Here is a 16,077-nt window from a genome sequence, read left to right on the forward strand (position 1 = left end):
ACAACCACATAAATGGAAAGAATAAATACCACAAAACATAATGCTGTAAAATTACAAAAAACCAAAACAAAAAACAAGCAGGTGCAAGAAAGAGAAATAAAAATATATACCCACCTCATTTCTTTGCATTTTGCCTTTCTATATATCCCCAACACTTAGCACAATTCCAGGCACAAAGCAGAGTAGCTTAAAAATTCTTATTGACTGGTTGACTACCAAGGAAAATGTCCTGCCCTATTTGTGAAATGTAAAAAATCACAGGTAATACAAAAAGACTGGAGATAGGCAAATGTTCCAATTTTTAGGGACAAACTGGAATCTTCAAATTATTCATCAACAAGGTTGTCTTTATTACCGGCAAAAAGAAAAAAGTCTTTTTGGAATGTATTTTAAAGGCCTGCATCAGGTCCTGCTCTGGCGCCTCATTGTGGACTGGACAGAAGCCTGGGCTATTCCAATGAAGATCAAGTTTTGGTAGGTTCTCCCAAGTTGGAAAGGCTCAAGGGTGGAGTTGTGTACCTGCTGGCCAAGGTCAGACCCAGCATCTGTCAGAGACACTCATCCCCTTTCTCTTTCCTGCTCAGACTGTTTCTTTAGTATTGAATTCCAGTCTGGTCCCCACATTTTAGGAAGGACTTAAAAAAAAAACAAACCTAAAACAACAAGTAAGTCCAGAGGAGAAAGACCCAGATGGTGAGGGAAATTAAGATCAAGCCTTATCAAGCATGGTTGCAGTTACGCGGGATGCTGAGTTTGGAAGGAAAGGTGTCCATGTCAAAGACAAACTAGACTTGTTCTGTTTGGTCCCAGAGGGACAAGTAGGAGCAGGGGGGAAATACTGCAGAAGGATGGATTTAGCATTGTTGGAAGGAAAAGCCTCCCCATGACTGCTGACCAGATGGAACTGGCTGCCTTCACCATCGTTGGAGGTCACTAACTGAAGTCAGCCTTTGAGGGAAATCAAGTGAAACCAGAGCCATAGCTCAGTTGCTAGATAGTTCTGTGATACTTCTCCATACACTGGCAAGTGAGAAGGTGCAGCAGATAAAGCATCAGTCTTCGAAGCAGAAAGATCTGAATTCAAATCTAGTTTCATACACATACTAGCTGTGTCATTTAACTCCTATTGACTTCAATTCCTCATCTGTAAAATGGGAACACACTGGAGAAGGCAAAATGGCAAATCACTACAGCATCTTTTTCCAAAAAAACTTTATGGACCAAATCCATAGGTTCACAGAGCAAGTCATTTATGGACTCTGGCTGGGTGCCACAGTGGACAGAGTGCTACATCTGGAGGCAGGAAGACTCATCTTCCCAAGTTCAAATTCTGACTCAGATACTTACTAGCTGTGTGACCCCTGGCAAGTCATTTAACCTTATCTACCACAGTTTTCTTCACTGCAAAATGAAGCCATTTGTTTTAGATGCTCTCTAAGGTCTTTTGTAGCTCAAAGCTCCAGAATCCTGGTTTAATGAAACTGGGCATTAAGACCCCAAATTCAAGATTATCTTTCCTATATCATGCTTCCTCTTAAGATATTTTCATTCAGATATATTTTATTTTAATTTAATTATTTATTTTCAGGGACAAGAATTTTAAATCATCAACTTGATTTATCAGAAACCCTAAGCAGGATAGGTTCAGATATGCAGACAAATGGATGAGTTTCTTGGTTAATTCAAAATTATTTGCAGATTTATCACTAGCAGGCTATTCTTTAGGTGATGATTTTTTAAAAATTAATTTCTATTGATGTCTTTAGTTAAAAGATAAATTTCATCTTCCATCCCTCCCCCAACTTCCTCCCAGAGAGCCATTCCTTAAAACAAAGAATTTTTTTTTAAAAAAAGAGGAAGAAAAAAGATAAAGTTCAGCAAAACCTATAAATATATCCAAAAAATCTGACATTATATGCAATATTCCATACCCATAGACTTCCTACCTCTACAAAGTCATTGTGGGGTGTGGGGAAGCAGTGTTTTAGCATGTCCTCTTCTTTCGGGCTATGTTTGTTTTTTCTAATTTTATAATATTAATTTTCTCTTACAAAAATAAATCTTATTTTATATATTTTTAAACATCACTAGAATTTCTCTTAGTAATCCTCCCCTCTGTACCCCTCACACCCAGAGAACCCTACAACAAATGTTTTATTTATTTTTAAATATTCATTTAAAAAGTCTGAATTCCAAATTCCCTCCATTTCTCCCATCCATATACCACTCATTGAGAAGAACAAATAATATTTTTTAATTTAAAAAAGGGGGGGAAGTGAAAAGGGTGGGGGAAGAAAATTTTGGAAAAAAAGCTTTGCAAAAGTAAATGCTGAAAACAATTATTGCTTATATTTAGAAAAATAAAATACTAAATAAAGGGGAAAAAAGGATACAAAAATCAACAAAACCAATCATTACACTGAAAAATTCTGAAGATATAATCAGTAAAATACCTCTCTAGGAGCTGTCTCAGAGAGGAGACAACATGAAATTAACTTATAATAGGTCACATTCATAAAGCATTTTAAGGGTTGCAAGGTGCTTTACACATATGATCTCATTTGATCTGCACAACATTTCTGGAAAATGTTATCAGGATCTTCATTTTACAATTGGGGAAACTGAGGCAGGCAACAAGTAAGTGATTTTTCCAAAATGACACAATAAGGGTATGAGGCCATATTTGAACTCAAGACTTCCTAACTTCAGGTCCAGTGCTCTCATGCATTGCATTACCTAGATGCCTCTAATTAGATACATACAAGAAAATACAGGGTAAATGAGAAGTAGTCTGAGTGAGGAAGGCTTTAGCAGCCAGGAAAGGTCTCCTGTAGAAGATGAGATTTTAGATGAGTTCTTGAAATAAGCCTAGGAATCCAAGAGGTGACATTTCCACAATGAGGAAAAGCTGGGGCAAAGACACAAGGATAGGGATGGAAGGTTGAGAAGATGAGGGTTTCTCAATTATTAATTATGGAAAGTGAGTTATAAAATCTCTTAAATGCCAAACATAGTACTCTTTATTTGATCCTGGAGGTAATAAGGAACCACTGGAGTTTAATGAATAAGGCGGAGCTAATGTGGTCAGACCTTTGTTTTAGGGGGAAAAAAACATTTTAGCCCCAAATCAGGACCAAAGTTAACTTCTGAATCTCATTCTTTGCCACACAGAGCAGTAATTCCTAGTACTTAACTTGGCAGGATTTTTCTATTCCAAAGAGCTGTCATGGACTTCTCTTTGGGGCTGCCCCTACTCCTTTCTTCTCACTTACTGCTCAGACCCTCCTCATTAGCAGCCCCAGGGCCAATGGACTCACTCTAGGAAATCACAGGCTTTGTACCAAGAGCCACAAAGTCCTCGTGGTCAACTGACCAGCTGCAATCTGGGTCTGGCTCCAAGGACCAGTAAACATGCTAGAACGTTATTATCAAGCCACAGGGTCCCCAGCATCAGTCATCTCCAGGGAAACTGTAGCCAGGCCAGCAACAGGGCTGGTTCTATCTTGTTGTATCATTCCTCAGGATGGGGATTAAGGACTGCCAGAGTTCATAGGATTATTGGAAGAAGCCTTAGAGATCCTCTAGGCTAGAGATTTCAAACTCAAATAGAAATGGATTCCACCATATTGACTTGAAAACCACAAATGAACATTATCTATGTTGCACTTTTATTTATGCTGTTAAATGTTTTCTTTTTTTATTTTAATCTGGCTCTGCTGAGACTCCTGAGAATAGCAAGGCCAGAATAGCCAGAGGTTGATTCCTCCCTCATCTGAAAACTAAGGAAACTGAGCTCCAAAGAGCTTACCTATTTTACGGAAGATTACATAGAGTGAAGTTTTCTCAGACACCTGGGAATGCTACTATCATGAATAATTCCTCAATGCTTTCTGCCTGGGGCTGTTTCCATTTCATCTCTCAAGCAGTTCACCAGGAACAGCTATCTGGGGAGTGAGTGAGAGAAAGAAAGGAAGTGGGGGAAGGAAGGAAGATAGAGAGAGAGGAAAGAGGATAGTGAAGGGAGAGACAGAGAGAGGAGGGGAAAGGGAGGAAGAGGATGAGGGGGATTGGAAGAGAGAGGGGGGAATGGGAGAGGAAGGGACAGGAAGAAAAAGGAGAGAAGAGGGAGAGAGAAAGGGGGGAGGAGGAGGACACAAGAGGAGGAAGAGAAGGAAGAAGAGGAAGGGAGGAAGAGATAGATGTGTGTGGCTAGCGAGTAGTGAGTGGTCACTGTGGGGTGGGGATTGGTGGGGGAGGTACCAGTGCCTTTCTTTCTATGTACACCATTGGCTATTTTGACTTTTCAAGAAACAGGCAAACTTATGAGATACTGAGTTTCTTGTCACTAGAATTTAAATGAACCTTTGTCAGAAATGCTTTGGAGATATGGGTTGGACTTTTTTTTTTTTTTTTTTAAAGAAGTATGGTTTTGGAGATGTGGGAAAACTGGGACACTAATACATTGCTGGTGGAACTGTGAACTGATCCAACCATGCTGGAGAACAATTTGGAACTACGTCCAAAGGGCTGTCAAACTGTGCTGACTTAACTGAAGTCAGCCTCTGAGGGAAAGCCCTTTGATCCAGCAATGTTACTACTGGAGTCTGTATTCCAAAGAGATATAAAAAAGAGAAAAGGATCCACATGTGCAATGCTTGTGACAGCCTTCTTTGTAGTGACAAGGAACTGGAAATTGAGTGGATGCCCATCAGTTGGAGAGTGGCTGAATAAATTGTGGTATATGAATGTTATGGATTATTACTGTTCCATAAGAAATGACCAGCAGAATGATTTCAGAAAGGCCTGGAGAGACTTACACGAACTGATGCTAAGTGAAGTGAGCAGAATCAGGAGATCATTATACATGGTGACAAGATCATACAATGACCAATTCTAATCTTTTCAACAGTCAGGCGATTCGGGCCAGTTCCAATGGTCTTGTGATGGAGAGAGCCATCTGCACTCAGACTGTGGGGACCACAAAATAGTATTTTCACTTTTTTGGGGGTGGTTATTTGCTTTCATTTTGTTTTTTTCCCTCATTTTTCTTTTTGATCTGATTTTTCTTGTGCAGCATAATTGTGGAAATATTTATAGAAGAATTGCACATGTTTAACATATATTGGATTACTTGCTGTCTAGGGGAGGAGGGTTGGGAAAGGGAGGGAGAAAAAATTTGGAACAAAAGGTTTTGCGGGGGTGAATGTTGAAAACTATCTATGCATATGTTTTGAAAATAAAAATCTTCAATTAAAAGAAAGTATGGTTTGGACTACTAGAAATGGTATGGAATTTTTTAGAAATATAAGTTGGTCAAAGGAAGTTAAGATGACTTCTGAGAACCCTTCCAACTTTGAGATGTAGTAATTTTTCATACATTGGCTTAAAAAAAAAAATCATAAAATCTAATTATTTCACAGATTCACAGAACCCCCATATTGGAAGAACCATCTAATCTAAGATGCCTCAAGTCAAGAATTCCCTTTATGGAATGCTTGATAAGTGGTAATCCAGCCTCTGCATGACATTGCGGGAAGACCAATTATATTCTAAGATAGCTCATTCCATTTTGGTACAGTTCTAATATGCCCTTCTGGCTCTCCTCCCCAGTTTTCCAATGCCATTCCTAACTGTGGTGTCTAAACCGGAAAACGGCATCTCAAATGTGATGTGACCAAGACAGTACAGAAGGACGATCACTTTCTTGATGTGGCTCCCAAGACTGAATTAACTTTTTGCTGACTCCCTGAGTTCGCAGTCCAATGAAGATCTTTTTTCAGACAACCTATCCTCTATCCTCACATCCTCCATGTTGTACTTGGGAGTTTATTTATTTATTTTTTTAACATAAGTGTAAGAGAATTGTGATTATCTCTATTCAATTTCATCTTCTTCTTTTCTGCTTAATGTTCTACCTTGACCCAAGATCCTTTTTTCATTCTGACCCTGTCATCTGATGTATTAGCTAGCTCTGTGCCATCTGCAATTTGATGTCTGCGCACTTAAGTCTTTATCCAAGATATTGATAAAATCTAAAACCACTTGAGCACAAGTACAGATTCCTGGGGCCTTCTATGGCAGATTTTCTTCCAATATGACATTGAAACATTAATGACTACTCTTTGAATCTAGGCATTCATCTAGAACCGAATCCAGTAAATTGTACTGATGTCTAGCCACAAGAACAACATGAGATACTTTTTATAAATGCTTTTTTGAAATCTAAGTAAATCTCGTTCACTGTGTTCCCTTCAATAAACCAATTTAGTAACCTAGTCAAAAGAGGGAATAAAATTAACTTGGCATAACTTGTATATGATTTTCTTTTCTTTTTTTTTTAAATATGAGGAGGACTTGATCAGTTGAATAGACACCAATGTAGGACTTTGGGGCAGAAAGAGGTACACAGGATGGATTGACATAGAAGGTTTGCGATCCGAGTCACTGACAGAAACTCCAAATCAATAAGGTCACATGTCTATTTGGATATCAGGGTACACCTTCTTGTCTTCGCATGACAGAAATCTCAAACATCCCCTCTAGACATAAGGGTCCCCTCATAACTAAAAAATAACATTCAAGAAAAAAGGTTTGCATTACATAGAATTCCCAGTCCCTCTATTTTTGTCTGCCTGCATTTTTTATTTTCTTCACAGGCTAATTGCATATGACTTGTAAATAAAAAGCTATAGTAAAAAAAATTTTTAAAAAGGGTTTGAATCAGAGATCATGTTGGACAATATACACACTGCTTTGTCTTCCTTGTTCCTCACTTCCCTAAAAAGACAACTGCCAATAATTTATTAAACACCTGCCACAAGCCAGCAAGTGTACTAAGTGCTGGGGATGTCCCTCCCCAAAGCATAAAATGGTCCCTACTCTCAAGGAGCTCACAATCTAATGGGGGAAGACAACACATAAAAAAAGAAATTGGGGAAGAATTGGGAAGAGGGACCAAGCAAGATTACACAGGACAGGATGAAATCCTATAGCCAATGTGGGAAATTATCAGCATTTATTTCAGAATGATCAATTTCTGGAGATCACAGAATAAAGGAAGTCAACAGGATGAAAAAGGAAGTGAATTCTCTCATTTCTCTCCACAAACAAAAGGGGCTGGAATGAGCTCCCAGATGTCTTCAATTATGCTCTTCACTCAAAGGAAACATTTTCATTTATATTGAGAATATCGTTCTGCTTATTTCATTCTATCAGTTTGTGCAAATCTTCCCACCTTTCTCTGAATTCCTCATATTCCAACTCTTTGTGATCCTATCTGGGGTTCTCTTGCCAAAGACATTGGAATGGTTTGCCATTTCCTTCTCCAGCTCATTTTACAGTTGAGAAAACTAAGGTAAATGGACTAAATAACTAGTCCATGATCACAAAGCTAATAAGTGGTTACAGCCAGAATTAGATGCAGGAAGATGAGTCTCCCTGACTCTACCAGGCCACTTAATTGCACCCCATCAACCCACCTCCTAGCCGTTTCTTTAAAGATACCTTCTAAAATTTTGCCAGAAATTGTAGTGAAGTGAACTTATAATCTACATGTTCTGTTTCCATTTCTTTCTTAAAATTTGACACATTTACTTTTTGACAATTCTGAGGCATCTATCCCACTTTCCACAGCCTTTCAAATATCCAGGATGATTACTTGTGCTAGATTTTTTAGTAAGTTTCTTCCAGATGTGAATATTGGTGTTTTGAAATTTTATGTTCTAAAGTCTCTTGTAGTTCTAACATTCACCTTTCTAAGGACTCTTCCACTGCTGACATTCAGTTGACTTCTGTTAGTTTCCTCACTGGAAAGGGCTTATTTTTTCTCCTGCACTACTAATGATATCCAGTCTTATAGTACTAATGTATTGATCCTGTCGGCTTCTTTCTTAAAGACTTCTTTGGCTGGAAAAACAGTGGGTGGAAGAGCCAGAAGATTGAGGATTGAGAAAAGAAGAAAAGCAGTGAGCAAGGAAAAAATAATAAAATTCCATCTGCCATGAAACCTTTTCCAGCTGAATATTAGACAACCAGAAGCCTTCTTTGCAGTTCTTAAAAAACAAAATGTCGCAAATGTCTTCCAGTTCCATCCTGATGTAGAAAAGTTTGTCAACCCATCTGGAGTTAGAAATCTCTACTGGCCTTGGAGCTACACAGAGAGAAAGAAAGCAGGGATTTGGGGCAGCTAGATGGCACAGTGTAGATTGAGCATTGGCCCTGGAGTCAGGAGGACCTGAGTTCAAATATGGCCTCATATAATTTATACTTCTTAGCTATGTGACCCTGGACAAGTCACTTAACCACAATTGCTTTGCGGGAGGAGGGGGGGAAGAGCTGGGATTTTAAAGACAATTCAGTCCAAATTCCCTGATTTATATACAAATAGAAAATAGGTAGTCTAGAGGAAAGGCATCAGGAAGTCCTGAATTCAGGACTCTGTGATTCTGGATAAATCATTTAATGTTTCTCAATCTTAGTATCTTCATCTATAAAACAGGGTTTTACCCTCCCAGGGTTGTAGCCAGATAAAAAATAGTACTTTACAAATCTAACAAAGTTTTACAAATGCTAGCTATTATCATTACTGCTCAGGGTACGTCCAACTTTAAGGTGTTCGTGGCAGATACTGGATGGTTTGCCATTTCCTCTCCAGCCCATTTTACAGATGAGGAAACTGACTGACTTACTCAGGGTCACACAGCCAGTAAGTATCACAGTAAAGAAAAATATGAAATTCATAAATTTGCATGTCAATATAGTCAGAGGATCTGCTAACTGTATGTTATTACTACTTTAGTATATATATTACTGAGCCCAGAGACTCCAGCAAGTTGCAGGATGAAGGGGTCCCATTAATTGAAGCTGGGTTTTAGAGATTTCTATTTGATCCTTTCCACCTCCCTGGAAGAAAGATGCTATGACTAAACTCGTTTTATAAACAAAAAGACCGAGTCACCATGTTCCTTAACCAGGATAATTTGGCAGTAATTTAACAGGATTTGAATTCGAATCTTCTAAGTTAAGTTCACTATGCCATCTAGTTCTCTTAAATATTAATTAAGTACTTACTATGTGCTTCTGAACTAAACACAAGAAACAAAAAAGAAATACTACAGGTGTTATTTCTCCCTCCACCACAACCTTTGTTTTCATTTAATAGATGGGGAAACTGAGGCTTCAAGAGATTCCTCCATCTGCCCAGTTCACAAAGCTAATGTTGGTAGATCTGGCATGAGGTCTCCTAACTCCAGAGCCCCTGCTCCTCAGAACAGATCCTCTGTCCCGCAGGCCCACTTTTCAAAAGCTCACTGAGAGAGGAACTAACTCTACTACACAAATTAACTTTTTTCTTTTTTAAACACAGCCCAAGCATAAGCCCTCACCAGATAAAAGATAATATTATCCTCCTTGTAAAGGTCTCACAAAAGATGCTAAATGATCCCTATTAAAAGCTATTAATAGTCCTAACAAGACAGTTAAATAAACAAACCTTGAAAGATATCTCCTGAGATAATCCCCTGGAAAGGAACACATTGAAGCAATGTTTACCTTGAGAGACAAGGTAAGCACAAGTAATGTTCAGCCTCTCTCTCACCAAAGGCAAAGGCTCATGGGAAAGTGATGGCCATTTATACTTTTCGCCCTCTTCCCAGTAAGGTTTTAGTGTTTAATTGGTTCAGGAGACACTTCTGGTGGCCCAACTTCTAGCACTGAGGTGGCCCCATGGAGAGAGTGCTGGACTTGGAATTAAGAGGTACCTGACTCCAGCTTCAGAACCTCACTAGCTGTGTGACCCTGGACAAGTCTGTCTCAGTTTACCAATTTGTAAAATAGGAATAGTAATAGCACCTCACCCTAGATTACTGAGATAACATCTACAAAACACTATGTTAGAGCTGGCTATTATCATTATGATAATAATGATGAAATGATATAAATTAACATCATTTATAGAACATTTTAATGTTTGCAAAGCACTTGGTATATTTACTTTGATTCTTACAACAATTGTGGAAGGTAAATACTCTTATTATTTCCATTTTATAGATAAGGAAACTAAGGCTGAGAGCAGTAAAGTATTTATTCTCTGGGTCACATAACTAAGACAAGCTCTATAGAAGTCTATCTGTTGCACAACCTACTATTTAGTGAGGCTGGCCTTTCCAGGACACATACTCTCTGGCTGTAGTAGGGTTGGTTCCCTTTAATGTCTGCAAGAACCTCATCACCTCTACCCTTTGATGAATCTGATGAAGCTCGTCTACATTTAATAAAGTTTTTTTTTATTACATTAAGAAAGTGTTCATTATAATTTCATTACCCAGTAACCCTGGTATCTCCATTCTGCAGATAGGAAAATAGAGTCTTAAGAAGTACCAATAATTACTTATAATTTGTACCTATACAATTATCTATAAAACTATCTATGATTTGTATTGGTGCCAGTATTCAAATCAATGTCATTTGACTGCTTCTTTGGAGGTTTACAAAGAACTTTATTCAAAAAAATTCTGTATGATCAGTAATGTGAGTAAAATTATGTTTATTTTTACAGAGAAGGACATTGAAACCCAGAGAGGTAAGCTTGCCCATGGTTCCATAGCTGGGAAATGTTAGAGCTCAATGGAAAGCCTTTAGGCTTTCACTACATTATATTTTGAAAGGCAAAAGCCAGGGGAAGCACTGGTCCTGGAGTCAAGTGGACTTGACATTTACTTGCTGTATGACCCTAGGCAAGCCACTTAACCCTGATTGCTGTACAAGAAAAAGAAAAAAGGAAGGCAAAATCCAGCCTCAGCTCCCAAGGATCTCATTGTCTAATGGGAGAGACAGCAGGCAAACAAGTGTGTTGGGATGTGGGACTAAAAAGGTGATGGAAGGTTTGTGTGGAGTGAGAGCCAGGAATAACAGGCTGATGGACAGCCAGCGCTCCAAGGGCCTCCAGTGCATGTGCACAGACATGGAGGAGCCCCTCAAGGTGGTGAATGGCCCTCTGAGTATGTTTTACATGGAAAAGTCACCCAGCATAAGCAGGTAGAGATAGGTTGCTATCTATAGGGAGAAAGTAGTCATATCAATGCAATCACAGAGCCATCAAAATATAAAGCCTCAAAGTAAAACGCAATAAGCACAGGTTTTATTATATCTTGAGGCAAGCATTTTCCTTTGTGAGAATTGCTCTCCAATTCAATAAAAAGAGTCTATACAAAGAATGTGATTCTATTTACAGAAATTCACTTTAGAGCCAATTTCCCCACCCCATCCCCTAGCACATCCATCCCTGCTCCATAAATCATAGGACTTAAGAGTTGGAAGGGACCTTGGTGACTATTGTTTAGACTAACTCACCCACTAAGTGAACAGCCCCTTGTAATATCCCCAACAAGTGATCAGAAAACAAGATGGTTCACATTAAATTTCTCCTAAGAAATACAGAAATGATGGGTTCCTTGGGCTGGGAGAAAACCTCCCAGGAATCATTAATATTGTAATATTCCAGAGAGGTCTAGATTAACTCAGACTAAGCTGGACCAAAAAAAATACAGTTTTTGTTTGGTCACTTGTTGTTGGGTAGTTTTTTTTTAAAGGCAAAGATGATCAGACCCATATTATTGACTATCTTTTTCCTTCCACAATCAAAAAATACTACCACAATAAAATCCTATGGCTAAAGTCACAAATAATTCCAAAATAAAAATTCAGAGAAGATAATAAACAAATACTGCTTGCTTGATTGATTGATGATAAAAAAGCCATTGTACAGCAAAGCACTGGGGAGCAGAATGGCAGGGGGAGTCTGGTATTACTAAGTGGCTTCTTCTATTGTATACGTTGCAGGAAAATCCTTGCAGACAGTCCTGCTGCGAAATGTTGCCAAGATCTTGGGCATAAAGAGCCAGAAGTGCTTGGGTGATTGTCATTGTGTTACAAATAAACAGAAGCATCCCTGAAAATATTTTCTAAGCCCTTCCTTACCTGCTCTGCTGTGCCTCCATCAGAAGTCACAGGACCCCCTACTTATCTGCTAATAATTCCATTGTTCTACCAAGTCTGGTGCTTCACAGCTGGAATCTCCACTTCCAGAAGAAGCTGAGGCAGGAGAATCCCTTGAGTTTAGGAGTTCTGAGTTACATTAAAGCTAATGTTAATTGGGTATCCTGCCAAATAAGGCGAGCCCCTAGGAGCAGACAGACATCAGGTTCTGCAGGGGATAAACTGGTCCAAGATGGAAAAAATGGAACAGATTAAAGCTTCAATGTCAAGTATTGGAATTGGCCCATGAGGAGCTGTCCAGCCAAAGCTATGGAGACATGAAGGCCAGCTAGTTCTCCTTCCTCTTCACCATTGAGGGAAAAAAAAAATTCAAGCACTCCTCAGTTTATGGGACCAATGAGAGAAAATCTGACTAATCTGACTTATTAGAACTAGAGTTATTATTACTATTATTTCTATACAAAATTATTTTATTTGCACACAATGATCATTCAAACAACCCTCTGTTGTCTCTTGATATGGAATTTTCTCTCAGTTACTGAAGTTATGCCCAAAGAAGTAATCCCTACCCGGGTGAAAAGACTTTGAATACAAGTCCCATGACAAATGACCTATTTGTCATCTCAAGACCAGCCTTTCCAAATCTGGAAATACTTATTCTCAGAGGGCTGGTCATTAGGTGATGAATATTTTGGCTATGGTGCCTCATGAAACAATTATTAAAATCATATCATCATATCACCACCACCATCATCTCCAGCAGCAGCATCTCCAGCACCATCATCATCATCATCAGTTCTGAAAATAGAGATCCCCAGAAAAAAAAAAGTAAACTATATCTCATCTTCCATCATCCTGTGTATCAGCGGAGTTATCCCAAAGCAACTTTCAATGAACCTTCCGATGATGAGCAGTCCAAATCCTCCAAATGCTTTTATTCAATTACAAAAAAGCAAATTTCTACCCTACTTCTTCCTCCCTCCTCTTCACCCCCCAATAGTTTCAGGAACCTCTCTGCCCCTGAAGTACCTGCATTCTCATCCGACTGGTTGAAGCCACAGATCTGGCAGATGCTCTGCACCCACTTGTTCATTTCTTCCTCTGTCTCGGCTACCAGGTAAAAGGTGCGATCGCTGGTCTTGATGTCAAACACAAAACTTTCCTGAAGTTCCTTCTTGTTGAAGGTCAGACCTGCATCCACCTGCTCACAGAAACTGAGGTTGATGACCCTCAAGGGCTTCTTGGAATGGTCATTTTTGTAATATTCCAGCACGTCTGGGTCCCCACTCATCCTCCCACTGCGAAGAACGAACCAACGTTTCTTCCACGCCTGGATTACAACAAGGAAGAGAAGAGAAAGAAAACAGCATGAGTTATTTTTAAACTCACAAGGCGGACGTAGATTCAGTTTTGGATTCTAGTCCCAGTTCCAATACTAACGTTGTGGCCTTAAGCAAATAACTTTCCTTGTTTATGTCATCTCTCTCATTATACTGGGATCTTTTGAGGGAAGAGACTGTCTTGCCTTTCTATATCTCCCCAGCTCTTAGCATAATACATGGCACACAGTTGGTGCTTAATAAATGCTTGTTGATGGATTGACTAAAATTTCTTGAAGAAATCTTTGAAACTATCTAGTTTAAACTCATTTTATAAGAAGGAAGGCCCAGGGTTAAGGTAAGGATTTGTTTAAGATCACAAAGCTAGGTAGGGACAGAAGGTAAACAACAACTTGATATTTCCTTAGTCCTAGAGACTGCTCTCAATTTCTACAGCATATGATATTTGGAAGCCATTACATCAAGGATGGGAACTTTAAGACCACATAGATTTAGAACGCTCAAAGGTCATCTAGTTCAGAGGGGTCAAACTCTCTCACTTTCAGAGAAGTTCACAATGACAGTTAAAAGGAGCCATGGCTCTTTCTGCCATAGCTCATTCCCTCCCTCACTCATTGACCAAATTTAGCCCTCAGTTCTATTTTACTTGGCTCATATATGCCCTGGGGAACAAGTGGTTCAGTACTTTAACATTCCAAAAGCCCCAAGATGAGGATAATACCTCCTGAAACCAGACCTTCTGCAATACTAAATTTTTCTTTTTTTCCCCACTGAAAAATGAGGATTTCCAGAATGCCCAAGTTTCCAAAATATTTATGAAGGATATGTATAGACATACCTCACAAAGGCTATGTGTAGAGGGAGATAATTTTTCAAAAAGTTGGATTTTAGAAGTTCTCGGACAGCTAGGTGGCTCAGATAAGAGGAAGCAAGCCTGGAATAAGGAAGAACTGAGTTCAAATCCAGTCTCAAACATTTACTAACTGTATGACCCTGGGCAAGTCACTTAACCCCAATTGCCTCAGTGGAAAAAAAAAGAAATTTCAACATCTTTTTTAAAAAATATCAATAGTATTTTATTTTCCAAATATCTAGTTTTTAATATTTGTTTTTGTCAAACTTTGTATTCCAAAATTTTTCCCTCCCCAAAACAGCAAGTAATCTGATATAGGTTAAATATGTGCAATTCTTTTAAACATATTTCCATATTTGTCATATTGTGCAAGAAAAATCAGACCAAAAGGGAAAAACTATTAGAAAGAAAAAAACCAAAAAATGAAAATATTATGCTTTGATATATATTCAGTCTCCATAGTTCTCTCTTTAGATGCAGATGGTATTTTCCATGATGAGTATTTCTTTTTCTCCCTTTAACTGGCTGGCTAGTGAGCACCTCAGTCCTGAAAGTCTCTAAGAGTTTGGACAGCATTTGTCAGGGAGTCTGTAATAATTCCTTCTCTTTACTACTTTAAGCCATAAAAATGAAAATTCTTTTTTTGTTATTTGAAGGCATTTATTCAATAGTATTTTATGTTCTCTGTTCTTAATTTGAAAAACAGATGAATATAATGCTACATACTTCTCCAATAATCCCAAAGACTATATTAAGTCTGTTTTAATATGGGGCCCCCTAATGATTTCTTATTCTGGTTCAGTAAGCCCCCAATCCTATCCCTCCTGACCTTTCTGCCATATATAAATCAGAAGGCTTGGAATCTAACCCCGCTACTGCTTTAATAACAGGTAGTAACTAGTAAGGCAGTAACTTGTGTGAGTCGGACAAAAGAATTCCTTTCTCAAGGTCTCAGTTTTCTCCGTCTTTATATGGTCATTTGCCTGAGTAAAGAACAAATGAAATGATGACAATGATGAGAAATAGAATGAAAAGGAAAACAACTCCTTATATTTTTATAGAGTTTTGGTAGTTACAAGATACTTTCTACAATATGACACTAAGAAATAAATAGTTTTTATTTTCTCACTTTGCAAATAAAAAATTAAAGAAGGAGAAGGAAAGAATCAGGGAGTAGGAAAGTCTTAAAGTGCATAAGGGGAAGAGCTCAGACTTGTGATTGCTGATTTAGTCCCATGACTTTATGTTACAGATGAGGAAACATGGTTAAGAAAAGGTGAAGTGATTTCCCAATATCACGCATAGGGAATCTGTGGCAGGACTTAATGTTGTTTGTTGTTCAGCTATTTTCAATCATATCCAATTCTTCCCGACCCCACCTGGGGTTTTCTTGGCCCAGATACTGGAGTGGTTTGGCATTTCCTTCTCCAGCTCATTTTACAGATGAGGAAACTGAGGCAAACTGACTTAAGTAAGCTGTACAGGATCACACTACTAGTAGGATGGATTTGAACTCAGGCCTTTCTGACTCCTGGCTCAGATCTCTATGGGGCCATCTGGCTACCCTAGCTAGGGCTAAATGGAAGGATCACTTCTTTTTTTTTTTTTTTTTTTTTAAACTAAGGCTTTTTAATTTTCAAAAGATATACACTGATAGTTTTTCAACATTAACCCTTGCATAAATTTAGTATAGCATGAATTTTAGAACCCTAGGGTCCCTTCCATTCATGATGGAATACTTCAGTAAAAGATTATTATTATCACCTGTCATCCACTATTATGAGGCAAGGAGATAGCCCTCCCTCATGGCTCGCAGGCACTTTGTCCAATGTCCCCATCTAGCTGGCTGAATAAATCCCCCCAGCCCTGCTTGAAGAGTTACCTTCCAAT

General features: G+C 38.6%; 1 protein-coding gene across 3 annotated transcripts in view; it reads right to left on the reverse strand.

Moving 5' to 3' along the window:
- GAB2 (GRB2 associated binding protein 2) overlaps positions 1-16,077 on the reverse strand; it is a 249,075-nt gene that overhangs the window by 85,781 nt on the left and 147,217 nt on the right. For 2 of the 3 annotated variants that reach the window (XM_003764621.4, XM_031961521.1), the window contains exon 2: positions 13,024-13,324. In XM_003764621.4, coding sequence (XP_003764669.1) covers positions 13,024-13,324 — 301 coding nt within the window. Of the gene's footprint in view, positions 1-13,023; positions 13,325-14,172; positions 14,245-16,077 lie in introns of those variants that run through there. The other variant, XM_023499682.2, reaches the window with a different exon arrangement.

The sequence above is a fragment of the Sarcophilus harrisii genome, chromosome 3, assembly GCF_902635505.1.
Source record: "Sarcophilus harrisii chromosome 3, mSarHar1.11, whole genome shotgun sequence".
NCBI classification, from domain to species: domain Eukaryota; kingdom Metazoa; phylum Chordata; class Mammalia; order Dasyuromorphia; family Dasyuridae; genus Sarcophilus; species Sarcophilus harrisii.